At 39.4% G+C, this 25,417-nt stretch overlaps 1 protein-coding gene and 1 long non-coding RNA gene across 2 annotated transcripts in view; one reads left to right on the plus strand and one right to left on the minus strand.

Moving 5' to 3' along the window:
- LOC132424055 (uncharacterized) overlaps nt 1–25,417 on the minus strand; it is a 169,715-nt gene that overhangs the window by 98,697 nt on the left and 45,601 nt on the right. The gene's annotated exons all lie outside the window — the stretch shown is intronic.
- CCDC54 (coiled-coil domain containing 54) lies at nt 2,532–3,510 on the plus strand (the record flags this gene model as incomplete). Its single annotated transcript, XM_060009733.1, is given in 2 exon segments — nt 2,532–3,005; nt 3,007–3,510. Coding segments are annotated over 2 exon segments (978 nt in total), but the record flags the coding sequence as incomplete, so codon positions are not given.

Here is a 25,417-nt window from a genome sequence, read left to right on the forward strand (position 1 = left end):
ATATTTATTTTTATTGGTTCCTTGAAATTTCATAGGTCCTAAGCACCGTGTCTGTAGTGCTTGATGGATAAAATGGCCTTGGCCAAGGTAAACGGGACAGCTTTGAACACTACCTTTTCTGGCTCCAAATATCTTTCTGTGATAGGAACATTTTTTCTCAGCAAGAGTTTGGAAAGGTTTCTAGAAGTTTTGGAAAAGTTACTAAAGAACGATTCAAAGATAGGACAGTAAAGCAAAATCCCAGATATCACTGATGACCCAAAATTCTTAAATTACTTTTGCCTAAATTCAGAGTTTATACCAAAACCTAGGCTGAAGCTGGCCCTGCATTTAAGCATAAATATGAGAAAGAGTGATTTAGAAGAGGGTTGGAACTGGCACTGACCCAAGAAGGAATATCTTCTTTAATAAAGTGGGACTACACCTTGACAGACATGGTTATCATGTCATTTTAATTTTCCAAATTGCCTTGCAAAAGCAAGGGTGGGTAAAACTGATACCTTAGCACAAGTCAAGGCAATGGCACTAAGCTACCAATAGTGATTGTATTCTTCACCTCCACTCAGAGAGAGAAAAAAAAAAAAAAGAATGCACACAAGAAAAAGCCAGTTTAGCTCTAGAATGTCCTTGATGAAGCAGTAAAAATTTTACATTTTATTAAATCTCAACCTTCAGTATGTCTTTTTAATATTAAATGTGATGTAATGAGAAGTACACATGAAGCAATTCTGCTGCTTACAGAAATATAATGGTTGTCTCCAGGAAAAGTATTTATTTGAGTTACAAACTGAAGTAGCTGCTTTTTTCATGGGACATCATTTTGAAAGAAAAACTGGCAGTAAACTATGGTATTCATATTTGGGTATTTGACAAGCATTTTTGCAAAAAAAAAAAAAAAGGATATAGAGAGCCTGTCACTTCAAAAGAAACAACTAACACGCTTAATAAATTTCAAGCTTTTCAAGCTAAAATTAGAATTTCAAAAAATTTTATCTGCCACCATAAGCTTGGCTTCTTGCCAATACTCAAAGACTTTTCTGGTGAGACTGGTGGTGATATTAATGAATGTGATATTTTGATATTATATAATAAAATGAGTTACCATTTGAAAGATCTGCATAATTCAGTGAATCATTATTTTCCAAATGACCAATGCATGATATTACACATCTATTAAAAATGGAAAATAGACCAATGAATTTTAGTGTAACAGTATTATTCTGTTGTAAGATTACACATTACACCTACCTTCTAATCAATTATCATTTGTCAAATTTTGGTGGAGTAGCAAAGAATAAAGACCTCAATGATCTGAAAAGGCCATTAAAATACCCTCTCCATTTATATGTCTCTGTGAGGCCATAATATCTTCATATACTTCAACCAAAACAACATATCACAACAGATATAATGTAGAAGCAGATATGAGAATAGAGGTGTCTTCTATTAATCCAGGTATTCCAGGTATTTAAAATATTTGCAAATATGTAAACAATGCCACCCTTTTCACTATTTTTTTCTTTTGGAAGATATAATTAGTTTTTCATAAAAATATGTCATTTACGTTAACGTGTTATGGGTTTATTTTTTAAATAAATTAATATCTTAAGATTTTCTTAGTTTTAATCTCTAGTATGGAATATCGATTGGTATAATTCACATAAACAACAGTTCTGCGGTGTTCAATTTTTATGAGTGAAAAAGAGTCCTGGACCAAAAATTTTGAGAATTACTGCCCTAAGGTTAAATATATTCTAAGCCAGCAGCCATTGTGGCATCAGCATCAGGTCAGCCTATGAGGGATTCCATGCAATTGCCCATTATTTCACAGAGCTCTCCAGTTGGACCGCCCTGTAAGAAGCTAATCATCGAAGGGTGCCTACTATTGCCCTTGATGTTCTCCATAGGGCGTTCTAGGATGCCACCGGAAAAATAGTAAGAGAAAGACCGTTTCATTCTGACATTGCTTCTTTCTTTAATTTTGGTCAGGTTTCCCAACACCTTGTCTCTTGTTTCATTATGAAAGATGTACAAACTTCACACCAAAAGGGTAAATGCTGGGGCTTCCCTGGTGGCACAGTGGTTGAGAGTCCGCCTGCCGATGCAGGGGACACGGGTTCGTGCCCCGGTCTGGGAAGATTCCACATGCCATGGAGCGGCTGGGCCCGTGAGCCATGGCCACTGAGCCTGGGCATCCGTAGCCTGTGCTCTGCAACGGGAGAGGCCACAACAGTGGGAGGCCTGCGTACCGAACAAACAAACAAAAAAGGGTAAATGCTGCTGCTTGGCAGATGTGGAATTCAAATTTCTCCAAGATCAGACAATGTCTTAAAAATGCTTACCAGAACAGGGAGATCATCTGGGTGCTTTGTGACCACCTAGAGGGGTGGGATAGGGAGGGTGGGAGGGAGACACAAGAGGGAGGAGATATGGGGATATATGTATACATATAGCTGATTCACTTTGTTATAAAGCAGAAAATAACACACCATTGTAAAGCAATCATACTCCAATAACGACGTGAAAAAAAAAATGCTTACCATACATGTAAGAACCAGCACCCAAATTCAACTAGATATCCAACTATGATTTCCTATGATTGTGATCAAGATGACGTAAACGCTGATGAAGAAATGAATGTTATAGTAATGCTCCGAGATATTAAAACCGCCCAGATTGAAATCCTCAGGCAAGTGACTGACATTGTGGGTCCAGTACCAAAAATCCAGGAAAGGACTGACTTTTATCAGAAGCAAATGGAGGTACTGGAAACCAGAATGAATGTTAGTGAAGACAAACAGTGCACAATAACTAAAGATATCTTCTCTCTGAAGGAAGACATTGATGCTTTAAAGAAAAAGGTGACAGAATTGGAAAACCAGAATTCTTGCTCCAATGTACATTGTTTAGAGGTTCTGGATAGAGAAAAGGATAGAGAGATCATAGAACTTCTTCACAAACTCATACAACCAGAAACTTTGAAGAACACATTGGCTTCTACAGACTCTTGAAATCTCAGCAGAACCAGAGAAAGTGCCCAGTTACCCCAAGCCCACTGATCATCTTGAGGAAAAAACAATTTCTCCTCAAATTAAAGCTCTGAAGAAAAGTAATCATTAAAATGCCTTAAGAAGCTTTCAAAAAGCAACGTCAAATATTTGTATTTACCCAGACTTTAATACATGGATCAAGCTAACTTTTGTCCGTGGAGGAAAGTGGAGCTTTTTCCTCAGTGCAACCAAGTTAGAGAAATTCATCCAGTGGCTTCTTTGTAGGTCAGCCATTCCTCCTGAGGAACCACTAGTCATAACCCAGAGATATTGTCCCCTCACTGGGCCTATTGTAAGCTTGACCACAATCTGTCTCTCTGTTTTCAACTATATTTACTGTCTTTTTGGTTCCTCAAAAGAGGAAGTAACTCGACTACAGAGTAATTTTCTGCTTTGCTTGGTACAAAATAAATGTAACCTGGCCATTCCAAGCATTCACACATCTTTGTGGTTGCTGTGAACTCCTTGGTAGTTAGCTCACTATGGGTTGGCTGTCTGCAAAGTTTCTTTACGTCTACAGTAAGTTGAGGCATATCATCCCATTGGACAGTCGTGATGCATTTTCTGTCAAGTTTCTTGTTTTCTCAAAGGCAATTCATGAGGACTCATCCAGCGCCCATTTCATAGATAATTGGAGGCAAAGAATAAAGGGGTCAAAGGAATGACAAACACATTTAGTAGCCCTCACGTCAGTTTTCTATGCATTCTTATCTTAGTGGCCTTTGCAGATAAGATTCGTGATACTGGAGACAGACTCTACTAACAAAAGTTTAAACAGGATAGAGTGAAAAAGATACCCACTGTCAAGGTTACTAAAGTTAGAGCTATAAAAAATGAAAGGCACTGAAAGGACAAGTTATTGCCAGGAAAATATTTATTCCAAAAATGGGAGTTTTCTTTCAACTTCAACTTTGTCTCTATCAAACAATTAGAAAAGGGGGAAAAAGGTGACTATGGTATTGCGGTTTTATTTTTACATTTTCATGAAATGAGACAAATACCATATCCTGCAGGTTTGAGACAGAGGAAAAGGGAAAATCTGAGGCTGGATTTGTGAACTAAGTTAAATCTCAATCTCAACACTATACCACCATAGATTCTTATGTGACAGCCTTTGTTTGCATGAACCATATACTACATATCCAGGGTGTGTGCTTCATTTTTGGACATAATAGGTGGTTGCCACTGTAATGTAATTTTTCTAAATATCATGTAAATTAACTGCAAAAAAAATGTTTTCCTCACCACTAAGTTAGTAAATGAAATCTACCAATAGTCAGTCATATGCTGTTAAACTACAAATATCCTTGGAAAATGTACTATTTTAAACTATTCTCAGCTAATCATTTGAAATGAGGGCTTCGGCAGTTAGCTAAGAACAACCCAGTTTCAAATGAGGAAAAAGAAACTACGGTGAGTATAGAGGAAACAAAGGGAGAAGTAGGATAAGAAGACACAACATCATCTGGTGCCAGTCTGGTAATAACTATACATTACAACTTTTTCATTTCATTGTAATTATACATTACAACTTTTTCATTACAAAAATGCATTTTATTGGATCCTTATTTACAAATTTACAGATAAGATGTGCACATAACTTTTAAAATATGTCAATATTTTATAGGGGCAGCATGGATGACCCTATCATATACCTGCTTAAAGCAAGGCTATCTATTAAATGAGTTTGTTTTCAATGGGTTAACAGTGCCAACAAAGTAAAGTATCGTTTTGGTAAAGGCACCAGCGAACTCTATGTCTATATTGACCATCAGCGATATCCGTAAAGAACAGCTGAGCTCTAGCTGGGCACATTGGTTGTGACCCTCGCATCAGAGTAACTAGGGAAGGTCGGCCATGACACAGGCAAATGACATTACAAGTGGCTACTGGGAGAGTAAAAAGTGACTCAACTGGTATTTGCCTGGGTCACCTGAGCCTCTATATTAATGCACATTTTCACTTTTTCTGCACTATGTTCCCCCTTTGCACTTGCTTAATGTTACTAGAGAGGCAAAGAGTTTAGGAAAAGAGCCTGGAATCAGAAGACCTTCGCTCTGAACAGTCTTAAATTCTACACTTGCGAGCTTTATTATTTCGTCTCAAGTACATTTGTTTTGTCATCTATAAAAAGGGAATCATTATATTCACTTCATAAATATTTCTTCAGTGTTTGCTAATAGCAAGGGATAGTGGAGGGTAAAAGACAAAGTAGAAGACATTCCCTGTACTGTAGACACATAACATCGAATGGCACAAACAAAACACGTACACACAACTCTAAGACACGATAGATGGGGATGGGCAGCAAAGAACAATATAAATAGTGCTCCTGGTATCAGAGGAGAAAGAGGGTTGATGAGCCTTGTAGTAAGGATGGAAGGTGAGGAGGAGATGGAGAGGGCAGTGTACAGAAAAACAAGAGCACAGGAGTGGAGCCAGTAGGGAACGTGGGAAATAAAAGCCACCAAGCATTTTATTAATGTAAAGTACTGACAGGCTATCATTTTTTTTTTTTTTTTTTTTTTGCGGTACGCGGACCTCTCACTGTTGTGGTCTCTCCCGTTGCGGAGCACAGGCTCCGGACGTGCAGGCTCAGCGGCCATGTCTCACGGGCCCAGCCACTCCGCGGCATGTGGGATCTTCCCGGACCGGGGCACGAACCCATGTCCCCTGCATCGGCAGGCGGACTCCCAACCACTGCGCCACCAGGGAAGCCCTGGGCTATCATTTTAACTCTTCTATGGATCTCATTTTTCTCTTCAGGGATCCCCACCATGTTCATTTTAACCTGTTTTTCACCTACATAAGAATGTTAGAGAAGGAGAAAGTGAGAGGTACACTACATGATTTTCTCAGGATCTCAAACTTTCCCAGAAGATGACTGTTTTACCCTGTTAATTCACATTGGTTTCCTGTGAGGAAAGAGAATTTTGCTCTTGAGTCAAATACTTATTATCATCACTTAGATGAGATCTCACATGACTCATTAAAATTGTAACTCAACTTGAAACTACATGTGAGCAAATAGTTTTTCCCCAGTCCTTGCTTTTCAAATCCACCTGCCTCTCAGCCTACTCACCTCCATCCCACCTGGCTCAGAGGAAGTGATGCCTCTCTTGTCCACCTTCCTCCTCCAGTGGCTCATAGGGTCTTCACCAGCTAGTCCTGTTCTTTCCTCCCTGTTAATCACCACTTCCCAGTTCCTTGTGCTCAGCTTTCACAAGTGTATGTTTGCCTTGTCCCTGCGTCCCCTCTTCTCTTGCTGATCTCTCGTCATCCTCTCTGAATGAGAGGCCCACCCTCCTGTCCCTACCTCCTCCTCTGTCACTCTTTCCACAGCTCTTAGAATCATGTCTTCCATGCTCTCTCTTCTGGTCCTCTTCCCATCACTCTGGCAGATCTTCCTCAGTCTCTTAGATGATTCCTCTGCCACTAGTCATTCCCTTAAAATACTGATGCTTCACTTTACTTTACTTCACTTTACTCACTCCCAAATCAAAGGACTCCTAACCCAGCCTCTCCTGAGACATCTTAAGCTTTAGTTCCACGTCATCTTCTCTACTTGGATGAGTGTCAAACTCTTTATTTTCTAAAATTAACATTAATAGCTCTTCCTTCTTCTGACTCAAACCCATTTCTCTTCCAGTATCCTTTTTGTTAATGGCATGACAGTGCAAGCTATCCACAACACCAGATTGGAAATTACTCTCATCTTCTCCCTTACTTGATGTATTAATCATCAAATCTTTCCCTGTTTTATCTTCCAACAATTCATGGAATCCATCCTCTATCTCTGTCCCCACTTCTGTTTTGGTTCAAGCCATAATATCTCTATATGAATGAAAAGTTTTCCTGCTTGGTTTCCCAGCCTCCACAATGTCCACAGTCCAATCCTAATAGGGTAATTTTTTATGAAACAAAGATAATTTTTAAACTTATTTCTTATTGAGGTAACATTGGTTTATAACATTACATAAGCTTCATGTGTAAAACATTATATTTCTACTTCTGTATACCCTACAGCGTGCTCACCACCAAAACTTTAGTTTCCATCCATCACCATACAGTTGAGGCCCTTTACCCATTTTGCCCACTCCCCTCCCCAGTCCCTTCTGGTAACTACTGCTCTGTTCTCTGTATCTGTGTGTTTGTTTGTTTTTGAATTTTATTTTATTTGTTTTTTTTTATACAGCAGGTTCTTATTAATTATCTCTTTTATACATATTAGTGTATACATGTCAACCCCAATCTCCCAATTCATCACAACAACAACACCCGCCCCCGGCCGCTTCCCCCCTTGGTGTCCATACGCTTGTTCTCTACATCTGTGTCTCTATTTCTGCCTTGCAAGCCGGTTCATCTGTACCATCTGTGTGTTTGTTTTTGTTTGGTTTGGTTTGTTCATTTATTTTGTTTGTTTGTGATTCCACAGGCTGGAAAAAGCCAACTAGAAAGCTTTATTTTTTTCCTTCCAGTTTTATTGATATACAGCATTGTTTAAGGTGTATAACATAATGATTTGACACACACACACATCATGAAATGATTACAATAAGTTTAACGAACATCCATCATCTCATACAAATACAAAATTAAAGAAAAAGAAAAAATATTTTTTCGTTGTGATGAGAACAACTTTCATATATAACATACAGCAGTGTTAATTATATTAATCATGTTATACACCACATCCCTAGTACTTTTTTATCTTATATAACTGGAAGTTTATATCTTTGACCACCTTCATCCAATTCCACCTCTTCCCACCCCCTGCCTCTGGTAACCACAAATCTTTTTCTATAAGTTTGTTTGTTTTTTGAAGTACAATTGACCTACAACACTATGTTAGTTCCCGGTATAAAACATGGTGATTCGATATTTCTATACATTACGAAATGATCACCATGATAAGTCTAGTTGCCACCTGTTCACCATAAAAAGATATTACATTATTATTGACTATATATTGACTATACTCCCCATTCTGTACATTTCACTCCCATGACTCATTTATTTTGTAACTGAAAGTTTGTACCTCTTAATTTCCCTCATAGTTTGTACCTATTTCACTCATCCCCCATACCCCTCCCCTCTGGCAGCTACCTGCTTATTCTCTGTATCTGTGACTTTGTTTCTGTTTAGTTATGTTTGTCCATTTGCTGTGTTTTTTAGATTCCACATGTAAGTGAAATTCTCTGACTTATTTGACTTAGCATAATGGACCTTCTAGGTCCATCTATGTTGTCGCAAATGGCAAGGTTTCATCTTTTTATGGCTGAGTAGTATTACACTGTGTATATATATACCATATCTTCTTTATCCATTGATCCACTCATGGGCACTTTGGTCACTTCCACATATTGGCTATTGTAAATAATGCTTCAGTGAACATAAGGTTTGCGTATATCTTTTCAAATTAATGTTTTCATATTCTTTGGATAAATACACAGAAATGGGATAGCTGGATCATATGGTAGGTCTATTCTTAATTTTTTGAGGAATCGCCACACTGTTTTCCATAGTGGCCACCAATTTATGTTCCCATCAACGGTGTATGAGGGTTCCCTTTTCTCCACATCTTTGCTAACACTTGTTATTTCTTGCCTTTATAATAGGCCTGAAGCAATATCTCATTGTAGTTTTGATTAGCATTTCCCTATTAACTGGTGATGCTGAACACATTTTCACATGACTGTTGGCCATCTGTGTGTCTCCTTTGGAAAAAATGTTTATTCAGGTTCTCTGACCATTTTTGAATCAGGTTGTTTGTGCAGGGTTTTTCTTGTTGTTATTGAGTTGTATGACTTATTTATATATTTTGGATATTAACCCCTTAACAGATATATGATTTACAAATATCTTTTCCCATTCAGCACGTTGTCTTTTCATTTTATTGATGGTTTCCTTTGCTGTGAAGAAGCTTTCTAGTTCGATGTAGTCCCATTTGTTTATATTTGCTTTTCCCTTGCCTAAGGACACACATCCAGAAATATATTGCCAAGACCACTGTCAAAGAGAGGGTGGGGTTTTTTTAAACAAACAGTTCTAAAGTATTTTTATTGTTTCTCATAGTGAAGAGAATAAAATCCAAATTTCTTAGCAGAGCCTATGCTCTTTCCATCCTGAATTTTTACCTTTGGAAGGCAGTGTTCCATAGTGGTAAAGCACAATGGCTATGGTGTCAGACTCTCCTGATTCAAGAGCCGGCTCTGTCACTCACTAGCTGTGTGACTTTGGAATTAAGTCAAAGTGTAAATTCCCAAAGCTTTAATATCCTTATTGCAAAATAAGAATAATAATCATAGATTGTTGCCAGGAATAATGATGATTATATGAAGCTCTTAGCAATCTAATTGACATACAGTCAGTATAAAATAAATGGCATTTATTAATAAATTACTTCTTCATCCTCATCCTTCCATGATAATTTTACATGCAAACCACCATCCAACCACATGAAATGTCTTGCAGAATTTTTCAAATCTTGTATCTTTGTACTTGCTGCCCCTACTGCCTTGGATGCCTTTCTTTTATCTAGCTGATAAGCAATAATTCGTCATTTGAGTCTCAATTCAAATATTTTTTCTCTAAGACACCTCCCTGACTCTTATTCTCTACCTCAGTCTCTCTGTAGCAGAAACTGGGGACTCCCAAAAAACCCCTGCCAGTGTTGCCATTGATTTTATATACATATGATATATATTGTCATTTTGTGCTCACATGTCTCCCTCATAAAAAATTGAGCTTTTTATTTGTTTAAATTAATTAATTAAATTTACTTTTGGCTGCATTGGGTCTTCGTTGCTGCGCAGGCTTTCTCTAGTTGCAGCGAGCGGGGGCTACTCTTCGTTGCAGTGCGCAGGCTTTTCATCGTAGTGGCTTCTCTTGTTGTGGAGCACAGACTCTAGGTGCGCTGCAGGCTTCAGTAGTTGTGACTCGCCGGCTCTAGAACTCAGACTCAGTAGTTGCGGCGAACGGTCTCTAACATATCAATAGACTATGCTTCAAACTTCATTTGTAAATCCGCTGAATGCAATTCAAAATGCATAGTCGCTCCATGGCATGTGGGATCTTCCTGGACCAGGGCTCAAACCCATGTCCCCTGCATTGGCAGGCGGATTCTTAACCACTGTGCCACCAGAGAAGTCCCAACTTTGAGCTGTTTATGTTAGAGACAGAAACTTACCTGTTTATCTTAAACACCATAATCAGTTTTACTGATAGGTAAATATTTTTGAATTAAGAAAAAGAAAAGAAAGCACCATTTTTCTCTACAAAGAGTGGGTATAACAAGATGAATGGTTATAATGTATATGTCAAACATGAAAACCATTGCACATTCACCAGAATGTCTCAAACCATTCTTGTGGCTATCATATTAAGCACAATTATTGGATAAGCAGTGCTTGACAGTGAAAAGAGCAAAAACATTCAAAGCAGAACAGTCTTTATTTACTGAACATTTATTATGTATCAGGCACTGTGCTAGGAGCTGAGTATACAATGGTGAACTTCATAACTATGTGATTTTGGCAAATTCCTTAAGCCTGTATTGTTCAGTTTTCTCAACTCTAAATTTGTATCATAAGACTGTTGTATTAATTAAATGAGACCATATGTATAAACTGCCCAGAACAGTGCCTGAATTAGTAGATACTTAACAAATGGTAGTCATTTCCTTCCTTCTCTAAGCTAGATGTTTAAAAAGGGCATGAAGGTGAACAGGGATGGACCCTGTCTCGATGAGCTCCCATTAGAACTCTGCCTCCTTTCATCAACCATAAAGGACTCCAGACAAATAATGAACCAAGTGACAGGCTGAATACAAAAGCTCCAAACCAACTCTTGACTCCCTCAACCAAAGATAGTGTCATAAGAATAAGATAGGGTGTGACGGCTCTCCTCCTGGTCTGGGCCTTCAACAAATATGCCATCATTTGTAACAGCCATTCACCAACCTTTAATTGCACACTATAAAAATAAACATCAGAGAAAAGTATTGGGGTGGGGGGTGGGAGTGGGGAAGAGACTCAGTTTAAGATAAATAATTTGGTTCAGTTAGGAATACTTGCTAGCATAGACACAGACATTAGAGCAACCTATTTATTCAAAACTGCATTCACCAACATTTACTGAAATGTGACTCTATGCCAGGAACTAGCTGAGCTAGATGTGAAGCAAAAGAGATGAAAATTACATATACTTTCTTTTCCTTTCCTGAAAAAGGAACATACTTTTCAATAGTGCTCTCTCCAGTTGCCAATTATTTTGGTCCATTGCTTCGATTTGGAGTAGAAAACCACATACCTCATTTAACACTTAATTTCGTTTTGTCACAGGACACAACTCAAGTCTCATTAGGAAAAGACATTGCTATTCCTAAAAGTAATGTTTTAAGGTTAATTCTTCAAGTCACAAAAATGCAACCTTTTCTATATGCATCCAAAATGTAGACAGTCCCTAACATATCAATAGATTACGCTTCAAAGCTTCATTTGTAAATCCGCTGAATACAATTCAAAATGCATATTACAAAGAAACAGTACTAGAGTTGGATTTGGGGCCAACCTGTAAAAGCCGACTGAACTACAATACACCTGAGATATTGGTACTCATTAAACTATAGAGCCAAGCTTGTGTGTGTTCTCGTGCCAAAGTGTATTCAGGAAAGTAACAAGAGCAGTATCCTGACAGCTGGATCGGGGTCCCCACTTCTGATGGTAGAGTGAAGATTTCACAGATTGATGGTATTAGGAGGACACCTTGGGGAACTAGGAGACAAAGGGCAGGATGCAAATGGGGACCAATGCAGGAACTCTAAGGATGAAAAGCTGAGATGGGGAGTTCTTGGGCAGGGGAGACAAGTGCTCCATGTGGCTCCTGAAAATCTAGTCCAGGGAATAAGGGCTGAAGGGGGGCCAGGGTCATCTTCTACAGTGATGGATTGAAAGCTGAGATAGAAGGGAGAGGGTTTTTACATGTAAAGCACTTGGCATAATTCTTGGTACATGGTGGTGTTCAATAAATGGTGATGGAGATATTGGAGATGGTGAGGTAGAGGCAAAACCTGTAGGCTTTTCTCTCTCATTTGTCTTTTAGAATACAATCTACTTAGAAAACAACTGTATTGGTGAGAAACATGGAACTCCAAGCCTTTCTGAACTATGAAATATTAGTGGTCAGTGGAGTTAGTGGAGCAGGGCAGTGGCTGGACCAATGAAGGTAGGAATGTTGCTCTTGTAAGGCTCTTGTGACAAAGACAGGATAAGTTTGCATAGCCCCTCATCCTTCCCCTTCTGCAGCCCACTCTTTTCACCTAAAGTTTGAGGTGGAAGAGTGTACTGCGTGGGGACATGCACCCCAGACAGAAGCAGAATCAAGAAAGAGGGGAAGGATAAGGAAAAGAAAAAAGAAAACCCCCAATAGGAGTGAAAAACACTCCTGAGGTTCTGGTGCAGCCCTTCATACAATAAGGATCTTCCCACCAGGCAGAAGTAAGGCACTACACCATGTGTTCTGAAAATACTTTAAAAAAAAAACAAAAACAGGCAGTGCCTCCACAGGCAGTTAAATCAAATGTGATGGTCATCCTTTTTCTACTTTGGGTTACATTTTAGCTCTAAAGAATTTGCAAAGCTTCCAGGAACAGCTCTCCACAGGACTTTTCCAATCTTTTCCTTTAGTCAAGGATCCCACCTATTTTTAGCCATTTCTCCTCTCCCGGCTCTTATCGAAGCTAGGAAATGAAATGCATGAAAACGTGCCCAGGTGGTAGTGTGATTCTGATGATGTATTCTTTCTACCAGTCCTTTCAGAAGGGGTGCTCTCATGAGACAATACCCCGATGGAAGGTGTGACACATCTTTTGGATATCAGAAAATTGAAATATGGGTGCCACTCTTATTTATAGTGACCCTCAGTCAACTTATCTTTGCCAACTATAAAGATACTAATTGCTTGATGTACAGGTTGTAATTGGATCACAGCCATCAGTGACATGGTTATTTGTTGTTATAGAAATATTAACAAAATTATGCCTAAGGCAGTCTAATTAGAAGAACACCATCAGTGACCCAACTGGCATTTTCAATATGTTATCTAAGAGGTATGATCAGAAGACAAGTCAGAGCTAATTTAATGAGTTTCTGATCAGAGGCTGCTCTGAGGGCAGTGAGTTATTGAAGGAGACAAAGAGGAATTGATGAGTGGCAGATTCATGCAGGCTATTTGAGGACAACAAAAAGCAATGGAATTTACTAGATTCAATCTTGTTGCAAGGCATGACAAAAGTTTCCTTCCTTCTCAGCAGCAGAATCCCAAAGTCATCAAAGTTATCTATGAAAAGAAGCCTAAAGATTATCTAGTTCAGTGATATTCAAGTGGGCTTTTAAAAATCTCCTGGGAGACCAATATCATGACATATCTGTGAGTCAGGGGGCATAAACTTATCACTACCCCATTTGAGAATCATGACTATATAATGCAGCAGTATAATATAGGGAACTAAGAACAAACACCTACATATTAGATAGGCCTGAATTAAGAAGGGATATGTTATTCACTAGTTGTGTAACCTTGCTGAGTTTTTAAAATTTTCTAAGCCAATTTCCTTGTCTCTAAACTGGGGATAATAATAATGCAAAATCATGTGCTGAGAATGAAACGAGGAAAAGTGCTTCACTCGGCATCTGACACATAGTAAATACTCAATAAATATAACTTGTGATGGTTAATTTTGTGTGTCAACTTGACTAGGTTAAGGGATGTCCAGATAGCTCATAAAACATTTCTGCATGTGTCTGTGAAGATATTTCCAGAAGAGATTAGCATTTGAATCTGTAGTCTAGGTAAAAATGATTTCCCTCCCCAAAGCAGTGGGCATCAACCAATCTGTTGACAGCCTGAATAAAACAAAACGGTGGAGAAAGGGTGCATTTCCTCTCTGCTGGAGCTAGACCATTCATCTTTTCCTGATCTTAGACATCAGCACTCCTGGCTTTTGCGCCTTTGGCCTTGGACCAGGACTTATACCCTCAGCCCTCCAGTTCTTGGGCCTTAGGACTCAGACTGGGACTTATACCACTGGCTCCCCTGGGTTCTCAAGCCTTCAGGTTTGGACTGGAGCTATACCATCAGCTTTCCTGGGCCTCCAGCTTGAAGATGGCAGATCATGGGACTTCTCAGCCACCATAATTGCATTAGCCAATCCCTCACAATAAATCTCTTCCTATGTATCTATCCTACTCATTCTGATTCTCTGCAGAACCCGAATACATACTCTACTACTATTACTATTGAATTTGCTGGGCAGCAACTATCCAGTATGTTGAGGCAGAAAAAGACTGAGGACCAAAATGTTAGTCCAACTCACTCAAGAGGAACCTGAGATCCAGAAGTAGAAGTGACTTGCCTAAAGTTACCCAGATTAGAAGAGTCTGGACCAGATTTCAGATGGTGGGTCTGGTGCCCTTTAGGCCACAGTGAATTCTTGCATTCTGACAGATAAAAGAATACCAAGAGGCACTTCCCTGGTGATCCAGCAGTTAAGACTCCACGCTCCCAGTGCAGGGGGCCCAGGTTCAATCCCTCGTCAGGGAACTAGATCCCGCACGCCACAACTAAAGATCCCGTGTGCCGCAACTAAGACCCAGCAAAGCCAAATAAATAAATCTTAAAAAAAAAAAAGAAGAATAGCAAGATGTAGGGGGGGCTTCCCTGGTGGCGCAGTGGTTGAGAGTCCGCCTGCTGATGCAGGGGACACGGGTTCGTGCCCCGGTCCGGGAAGATCCCACATGCTGCGGAGTGGCTGGGCCCGTGAGCCATGGCCGCTGAGCCTGTGCATCCGGAGCCTGTGCTCCGCAACGGGAGAGGCCGCAACGGGAGAGGTCACAACAGTGAGAGGCCCGCGTACCGCCAAAAACACACACACACACACACACACACACACACACACACACACACACACACAAAGATGCAGGGGGAAATGCATTGGGTTAGTGGTCAAAGACACATTTAACTATGTCTTTCACCATCTCTGTGAGCTTCCTAATGTTCTCTAAGTAGGGCGGTGCATTGATCAAGGATAAGAAATCTACCATTACTGCCACCCAACCTCTTTCCCCAGCTCATTCATTCCTTTTTCCATTATCTTTGAAACTTGGACCTTTCTCGCACTAGAATTTGCCATGTGGGTCTTCTATTATCTGAGCATTTCATCAGGGATCAGGCACAAATATTATATGGCAATGTGTTTGTGTATACATACATGCATATATTTGGTATCAAATATATATGTATACATATATATCTATATCAAATATATATGTGTAGATAAAACTTTTGATTAATTTCTTTGCCTTTTGTCAGTGATATTTTTCTGGTTATTATAGTTTGTTTAAAAGTAATAATAATAAATACACACAGACTTCTGGTAGAAGCCTCAGATCGTACTTCTAAATGTTAAAGTATTTTTAAAAAGTTGAAGAGCTGTGAACAGTGTTTAAGTAGCTTATATGAGTTTTAAAGGACAGTGATAACCTGTCCTGATAAGGACAGCCTGTCATTCAAGGGAACAACAGAGTTTGGCAGGAAATATGTATTAATACACGACATAAAACCTAGTGAACCACACTCTTAGCCTGTCTTCCTTCTCATCGTCTTTAAAACATAGAGTATTTCTCTTTCCCTCTTTTCCTGTGTTTTTGATAATGTGTTACTATTTCCACCCATGGGCTTTTCCCTCCCCTTTACCTCTCTCTCTCTCCATGTCTCTGTGTCCCTCCCTCTTTCCTCTCTCTATCTCAGTTTTTCTCAGACATACATTCACTTGCCAGCCAAGGTCATGTGCACTTACTTGTCTTTCCTCTTTTCCCCTGCTCAGTTTCAGCCCATGAACCTTAGTGTTGACCTTTTCCTAGTCTTCCTGATTCTACTTCCAGGCATCCCTGGTATATTAGTCAGGATTCTCCAGAAACAGAACGAATGAATGAATGAGTGAATGAATGAATGAAAACATACATACCTACATAAAATTTAAAATATACAAAAATATATAAAGAGATTTATTATAAAGTGTTGGCTCATGTGATAATGGAGACTGAGAAGCCTCATGATCTGCCACCTGCAGGCAGAGGTGCAGGAGAGCCCATGGTGTAGTTCAAAAGTCTGAGAGCCAGAAAATCAATGGTGTAGATCCCAGTCCAAGTCTGAAGTCTTGACAAGCAGGAGCACCAAGGGCAGGTGACGATCGATGTCCCAGCTCATCAGTGAGGAAGAGAGTGAATTCAACCTTCTTCCACCTTTTTGTGCTATTGAGGCCCTCAGATTACATGATGCTTGTGCACGTTGGAGGAGACCATCTGCTTTACTCAGGTCACCCACTCAAATGTTAATCTCTTCCAGAAACACTATCACAAACACACCCAGAAATAATATCTAACCAGTTATCTGGGCATGTGGCCATGTATACCTATTCCACAGACTTTCTTCTCCAGGTCCTGATTTCTGTATCCAGTTCATGCCAGCAACTACACTTCACCCTCTGATTATCCCCTTTGGATGGCTGCTTCAATTTACATAACTGAATCTGGACTGTATCTCCACTCTAATTATAGTTTTAGGGTGACCTCCTAAGACAGTTACCCAAAAACACTACTTCCTCCATTTTTGGTCAGTCTTCCTTTGCTGCTTTCCTCATATGCCTTTCTTTTTCATTCCAACTTTCATGTTCCCCCCAACAAAATTAATCATGATATAGAATAAAAGTTTACTATAGATTTTATTATATACAATGAAGACAATTGAATGTCCCTTATTCTGAATTTCAAACACAGGTGAGTGGAGTAAGTTATAATTTAACTAGGGAAATAACATTAATTGTAGTTGTTTTTACTTATTATTTTCTTATAGTCTCTCAGTTGAGAAAAGAACTCTCTATGCTGAGAAAACATATAAAGAAGAGTCTTAATCTAATTTTCTTCTCTTTATTTGCTCTATTATTGTGGTCCCTTTACAGCTTCCAACAAATTAATTTATTTTTAATTTCTAAGGAGGGGTAGGAGGTATTTTGGTTGGGTTTTTTTTTTCAGTTCACTGAAAATGGCTTTCAGAATAAGCATGTTTTGCAGAACTCTGATCATAACTGTCATCTACAACAATGAAAAGAAAGTCAAGAAGAACACGGACACAATAATTAATTATATATAAATTTCAGATTTTTGGAAATTACTTGAATCTGAGACGAGATAGCTTGTATAGCTCCCCCGTTTTCTCTGTTTTTAAAAGAATTCACAAGTTTTGAACTTTCACAATTGTAAAATCAATTACAATGTACTTATAACTTTGGGAATACTATTGTATATGACTGAGCAGCCTAAAGAAGACTGAAAAAATTGGAAAGATTCAATTCACTATGACTCATTTAAATGGGCCAACGAACTAGCAGCCTCAGATTCATTTCTGTCACATTATTAAAACAAGCTCAGCTCACAGACAAATGGAATTTTTAATCAGTAGTGAAATTTCCCCAGCCAACTCTTCTGGTCTCTTGTTAATTGAATGTGCAGAATATCCTTTAAGGACAAGAAAGGCATGCATGGACATGATGGGGCTCAGCTACACAGGGCCCCTCTTCCCCAGTGCATTCTCCTACAGTCCCTACAGTGGGTAAGAAGCCCTGAAACTTATCTCAGTCCCAAACTCCTCAATTCCGTGTGATTTTTTTTAAACAGGCCCCTTTCCAGGACATACATTGGAAAGGAAAATGAAGAAGATATGTCCTCCTCCCAGTCTGTGAAAATTAACAATTTTAATCTGCCAAATCAGCCCCAACTCCATTGAAATAAGTCCCAAATTGAGTGAGGCAGCACCAGGTTCCTCCTACTATTATCTTGGGTTTATCTCACCATGGTCATGGATGATGCATTCATGCATTAGTTAATTTACCAATCACTGAGCACCTACTATCAATATATACCAGACACCATACTAAGTACTTGGTAATATGTTGGTGAGTAAAACAGACACGATACTATCCTGAAGCTCCCAGGGAATGGGTTAGAGACCCACAGTCTTCCTAAAGTTTCCTCTTCTCAGATGCCAATCTGTTTTCAATCTCTTCAGAGCCATTGCTATGTGGTGACTCACTTCCTTTGCTTTGGCCCTGGACATGACTTGCCACTTCTATCTCCCCCTGGGGTGCTTCCTTGGCCCCCCATCGTTAAGTGATAGACACTGTTGATTGGGCTACCCAAGAGCCATTTCCCACCCTTTTCTACCACGATGCCTCCACCAAAGAGGCTACATAGTCAAGTACACGCTTTTACAGCTTCTTTTATCCTCTGGCCCCAGATGTTAGCAGAGATCTGCTGGAGGGAAATCTGAGGAATTTTTTCTTCCTTGATAAAGAGGGACACATGCAACTGGTAAGCACTTCCAGGTTTCTACTTCTTCCTGTTTTGAAAGCAGAAATAATGGCTGGAACGTCAGCACTTACATTGTGAACTTGAGCAAAGATCAAGAGACTACAAAGATACCAGCCCTGACATTGCTGAGCCACTGAAACAACACCAGCAATCTGTATTGAAGGACTGATTATTATATGAACCAGTATTATTATATGAACCATATATTATATATACGAATATATAATATATTCATTAATATATGAATATATTATATATAAAATATATGAATATATTTTCATATATTATATGAAAATAATTTCATATTATTTATTATATGAAAATAAACCCATATTGTTTAAGTCAATGTAGTTGGATTTTTTTGTCATTTGCAGTCCAGTGCAAGTCTTACTGACACATTATCACAGCCAAGGGTGCCTCAGCATCTTAAGAGTTTAGCAAATCTTTCTATTCTTGTGCTGTCCAGAACAAGAGTGAAAAACTAGTCCCAAAGTGTTATTCAATCCTGATGAAGTCTACAAGCACATCAGGATTCTCATGGTTGTTGGGTTTCCATCAACTTTTATTTTGGTTGTTTGCCTGGGGCTACTTATCACATCATCTTGTGGGACTGAGTATGAGAAGTGAGACCTGCGGTGCGTGTATGTACCCAATCTCCATGCCAGTGGAGTGACACAGATATCAACTCACTTTATTTACTTATTTATTTATTTGGCTGTGTTGGGTCTTCGTTGCTGCGTGCAGGCTTTCTCTAATTGCAGCAACTGGGGGTTACTCTTCGTTGCGGTGCGTGGGCTTCTCATTTCGGTGGCTTCTCTTGTTGTGGAGCACAAGCTCTAGGTGCACGGGCTTCAGTAGTTGTGGCACACAGGCTCAGTAGTTGTGGCTCTCGGGCTCTAGAGCACAGGCTCAGTAGTTTTGGCACACGGGCTTAGTTGCTCCGTGACATGCGGCATGTTCCTGGACCAGGGCTTGAACCTGTGTCCGCTGCGCTGGTAGGCAGATTCTTAGCCACTGCGCCACCAGGGAAGCCCCTCAACTCACTTTAAATAAGATTATGGCACCTTACCTCTTTAGTACTCCCCAGGTAGGAAGGCATCCACAAATGCACTCCTACATCTTAATCTCCCAATAATATGGTTACTAATTTCAAGCTCTGGAGGTATATATGCAAATACCCTCAGATCACAAGAGGATTTAAGTCATATTTCATTCTAAAGGAGAGTCATATTTAAATATTTTAAACTTCACATTCATTATCTCTCTCCTCCTGTTACTAAATAGAAAGTATTTTCTATCATAGGAAAATCTCTTGATCTGTGCGAAGAATCCCATCTCCTCCCACTTTCTCAGGAACTTCTCCCTCTGGATTATATCCATTGTCTCTTACATAACTTCAAACTCTTTCTTCACCAGAATTTCTTCATTATCATTTAAACATACTATTTCTCCTATTTTAAAAAACAAAATTTTACCAGACTACAAATTTCCAACTAAAATCTTATCTATTCTCCTAGTTACAAAATATATAGCTATAGCTTCAACTTCTACTTTTTCTTACTATTGACTTCTCAGTCCATTCTAGTCTGGTGTCTGTTCTTCCCAACCAAGAACTAACCAGGCCCAACCCTGCTCAGCTTTCGAGATCAGACGAGATCGGGCGTGTTCAAGGGGGTATGGACATATACCTGGCTTCTGTTCTTACCACCTAAATTCTAGCCCTAAGCCACCCATGACCTACATGTTGCCAAGTCAATGAAAATGTTCACGTCTATCCTATTTAAACTCCCAGCTTCCTCTGTAGTACACAGGTTTCCACGTCTCCCTCTACAACAGTCTCTTTCCTTGCCTTGCATCCTTCCATGTCCCCACACTTCCTTTGTTTTTCTTCTGATTTATTATCAGCCTGCTTTGCTGACGTCTTCTCCTCTACCCACCTTTTTGTGTAGAACTTCCTTAGGGCTCAGTCTTGGGCCCTCTTCAATTCTCTCCCAAAGTGATCTCATCTATTCCAGTATCTTCAAACACCATCTACAGGCAATGGTTTTGTTTGTTTGTTTGTTTGTTTGTTTTTGCGGTACTCGGGCCTCTCACTGTTGTGGCCTCTCCCATTGCGGAGCACAGGCTCCAGACGCGCAGGCTCCAGCGGCCATGGCTCACGGGCCCAGCCGCTCCGCGGCATGTGGGATCCTCCCAGACTGGGAACGAACCCGTGTCCCCTGCATCAGCAGGCGGACTCTCAACCACTGCGCCACCAGGGAAGCCCCAGGCAATGGTTTTAAAATCATATCTCCAGCCCAGATTGCTCTTCTGAGTTACAGACTCATTGCTCCAAATGTTTATATTATCTCCAGTTGAGACACTTGAACGTGTTATAAGAATCTCAAATACAACATGCCCCCAAGTAAACTTATCATCTCTAACTATCTTATCCCCAAACTGCTTCTCTTCTAGCGTTACCTATCATGGTAAATGGTACTAACATCCTCCCAGACTCTTCAGTAAAGAAGTCTATGAGCCATTCTTAACACTTCCCCCTCCTTCAACGATTCTCCCCCAACTTCTGCACATACCCCTCCGCCTCCAAAAAATCAATCACAGATTCAGTTGACTCTGCCTCCTAAGTCCATCTGCTTTCCAATTTAAGTCACCATCATCTCTCACCTGGGCTACTTAAATGACCCTCTCACTAGTGTCCTCTAACCCACTTTTCCTTGCCCCAAGCCCATTTTTCACATAGCAGTGAGAGCAACCATTTAAAATGTAAATCGGATTAAATCATTCCTCTACTAAAACTATTTCATGAGTTCTAAGTATTAAATCCAAAATCCTTCTTTGTGTTTCCTGAACAAACAAACTCTTTTTTGCCTCAAGGCATTACATATGCCTCTTCCAGGAATGCTGTTTCTTCCAGACTGTGCATAGCTAACTGTTACTCATCTTTCAGGTATGAGCTTAATCACTATTTTCTTAAGGAAAACTCTCCTGATTAAGTTAGAAATAGTGTCAGATTCCCTATTTACTTTCATACCACCTTGTGATTTTTAATTATAGGATTGTCGCTATAGTAATTAAATCCTACTTGTGTGATTATCTAGTAGAGAGACCCTAACTAAATAACGTAAGCTCCATGAGGGTAGGACTGGATATAATACGCTCACTGATGTATTCTCAGTGGCAAGCAGTGGGGAATAGTAGGTGATCAATAAGAGTTGGATGCATAAGCTGAGTTTCATGTAGTTCTGACTTTAAGACCTATATTAACTTCCTGTTCTGATCATAGACATGTATGGCTTTAATTATGATGAAATACTTATGTTTTAATTATAAGTATTTAATTACAGTTAATTATCTAATTGTGGTGTACTTACACTTACAGAAGTATTTAATTGTGAAAAGGGATAATTTCTATAAACTAAAAGAAGTACTGAATTTTTCTAGGAAGTTCATTTTAGGAGCAAAATTTCATTGTTATTGAAGACTACTGGACAGATAATTATAAAAAGAGGAAAGAAAAAAAGTCAAAAATCAACTAATCCAGTAAAATTGTTATATTAACTATCAAGGTTCAAAATACGTTAGAATAAAAGCTCCCACTTTTTCAAGATATTTTCTAAGTTGAATGAAATTTTAATTCCAAATCTAGAGCTATGAGATTAAGAAACAAAGTTGAAGAGTGACACTCCAAAAATTCCCTCTAGAAAAATTCTAATATAAGAGCTTAAAGGCCAGTCTGTGTCCCTGAGGTCCATTAGTAATACATGTGGGGACAGAATGATTAACATGGAATGAGAGATGACGGGGGAAACCCCTGCCAAAGAGGAAAAAGACAGATGAGGATTTGAATTCTGAGAAAGTCCAAATTCTCAAGGGCTCTGATCTATTGACATAAGAATATTGCGGCAGACAGAGTGAGAAAAAGTAATTAGAGCAGGTTTCTCAACCTTGGCACTACTGACATTTTGTGCTGAATAATCCTTTGTTTCAGGGGTCTGTCCTACGCAATGTAGGATATTTAGTAGCAAGCCTGGTCTCTACCCAATGGATGCCAATAGCACTCCCCCCTGAAAGTAGTTATACTCAAAAATGTCTCTAGACATCTCCAATGTCCCCTGGGGAGGCAAAACTGCCCCTGATTGAGAACCACTGGATTAGAAAAAGTCAAAGGGATTAGCTGAATCAAAAAAGGACAAAGAGACAAAGGGTTTGTTTTTTGTTTTTGTTTTTGTTTTTATCGTTCACCGGTTTATCGATTCATACAGTCCTTCACTCATCTGACAAGTCACAGTACTAGACATTGTGTTCCAAAGATGAGTAGAGCACAGGCTCTGTTCAGAGCTGAAAGTCTACTTCTAAGACAAAGAGGCCATTGTCTTAGAACAGATCATGGATTTGCAGTTATGTGAGGTGTTGGTTTTAATGCATAAACAAAGTTACCCAAGAAAGGTCTCAACCTTGCTCAAGACGCACAGCATACCTAGTTAGAGTGGTTGTAGGGAATTAGCATTCACATTCAATTCAGCTTCCTAGGACACCCTCCTGACCTGCACCAGTTGGAGAGATAAAACTACTTGGCCCAGGATCCCTTGCTACCAGGTTTCCTGGTGCAGACTGGCTCAGTCCTTCAATCCTTTGCATGAGATTGAATCTGAAAGTGAAGACCAGCCCATCTTCCTACTGCTGGCTGCTCACAGGCACAGTCCTGGAGTATTTGGGATTTCCCCAGCCGTGTTCCAAAGGGGTTTGGGGTTCCAACGGTAGGTGCAGTGAGGATAGTGGTGGCTTCCTGACCTCCGAACAGCAGCTATAGCACTGTGTTCTTGAACTCAACAAGTCAGTAGTGCCCTCCTAATTCCACATACCTGCTCTGAGAGAGGCAGCAGCACTCCTGGCAGTCCAGGTAGCAATATTATTCTGGAATTTTTTCGGAAAGATTCAACCATAGTCTCTAGCACTCTGATGAATATGTATGAGCCTGCTTCTTTTAATTCCAGTTTATCCTGCTTAAAATATGTAAAGTGAGTTCTGCTCTTTGCAAATTGAGCCCAGCAACTCTATACAACAAACTGCAATAACTCAGTAAACCCGTCACACTGTGTGATCACACACCCTCAGTAAGAAAAAAGATCAGATTCTTCAGTTAAGCACCAGATGAAGAATTTGGCTTCCGTTTAGGGGCCATGCTGCATGAAAAATATGTTTGTTTTTGTTTGTGTGTTGTTGCATTGATACGAGTAAAAATATAAGATTCGTGCTGTAAGTGCAGTGCCAGAGACAAGCACAGTGTGCGATAAGGAGGCGGTACATAGTCAGGGAAAATGTTTTAGAGAAGGGATGCCGGAGCTGAGTCTTAAAGTATGAGCAGTAATGTGCCAGGAAAATTACATTCAAGGTTGGAAGCAGAGGATGTGCCACAGGTATAATGAAAGCATGGTATATTTACAGAGCTAGAAATTGTTCAGGGCAGCTGGATTGTATGAGAGGTAGGAAGTGTTCAGAGATCAGCTGGACAGCAGAAACAAGATCATGAAAGAGAGGGAGCAATATAACTTCCCCATTTTCTTGAGTCTAAGAGGCCACTGATTATGACACACTGTCTATAAGAGGTTTCAAGTTAAAAATGTAAACGTCACACTAAATGTACTCATTTATTTTAAAACTAACTAAAAATACCATTCACTTATCGATCTAAACTCTCTCTTTTCAATACCTAAACCAGAATTCGACCTAAACCTTCTTGACAATATTTGCCTAGGAGAGTCTAGAGGATCTGGAGTTCCTTCTAAATCACCTTCAGTTATTTGGAGGTTGGTTAAAGTTAGCTTTTCACCGCTGCCTGTGATCTTGACATTTTTTAAGATTGTCAGTAAATTTCAAGCCATATCAAATCATATTAGGACTTTCTCCTCTGCATTTCCTATTTGGTTGAACTCAGCATTTTGTGTTTTCTCTTATTACCTTATTACATATTACTGTAGGTCAAATAGCTTCTCTTAAAAGTTAGCCAAAAACTTTTCATGGATCGGTATTCCAATACTGACTAATAGTCCTATGTGAAAAAGAAATTAGCCACACGAACTTCTCCCTGTTTTGGAAAGCCTGTGATCCGTTGCAAGAGATCTGGCAAGTTCGACACCCTTTAATTCCATCTCCTGGAGTACATGACAGGCAATCTTCTATGTACAGAATTTATTTTCATTTCAGTGCTGCATCATAAGGATATCCTTTTGCAGACATTCTAAGCAAAGAATTAGGGATCCAAATTTAGGTTAAATTCAACCACTTGTTATCGGTGCAAAAAAGCTCAACTGGGAGAGATAATAAAATGAAGAAATGCCACAATGCATTGCTTGGTTCACAGATGCTCAAGAGATGACTACTGATGAAACACTATAACTCTCTCCTCTGCCTGGCAACTTGTAAGACATTTTGACTGTAAGAGTCTTCCTGTCTTCAGAAATGGCAAAAGGTAAGGAAAAAAAAACATACCTCAGGCAAATTGGGGCCTTGAACAAAGTCCAGTGTGGGCCCCTGCACATTACAGAAAAATTTCTTCTTTCTCCTTCAGACCAGGAGATATGGGGTGTGGTCAAGGCCAAGCAAAAAAGATAATTTTGGATGAGAAGTGAGAGTGGAACAAGAGGACAAGTAAATAGAAAGAAGACCTTTGCTTTGGGGTAAGAGATGATTTTATTAAAAAACAAAACAAGCAAACAACAACAACAAAAAGAGGGCAGATGACACTATCATACCTGAGGGACACTCACATATACAAATAACACTTGGTTCCTTTAGTCTCTGAAACATGTCTAATCTTCCTTTTGAACCAACGTCCTTCTAAGTAGTGGCAGAAGTTTAAAATTATTGATTTATAATATTTTAATTTCTGTTTTACACTATCTCCATTCACTTTAAACATTCAATCTACCAGAATTACATTTC

Source organism: Delphinus delphis, chromosome 4 (genome assembly GCF_949987515.2).
Source record: "Delphinus delphis chromosome 4, mDelDel1.2, whole genome shotgun sequence".
NCBI lineage: Eukaryota > Metazoa > Chordata > Mammalia > Artiodactyla > Delphinidae > Delphinus > Delphinus delphis.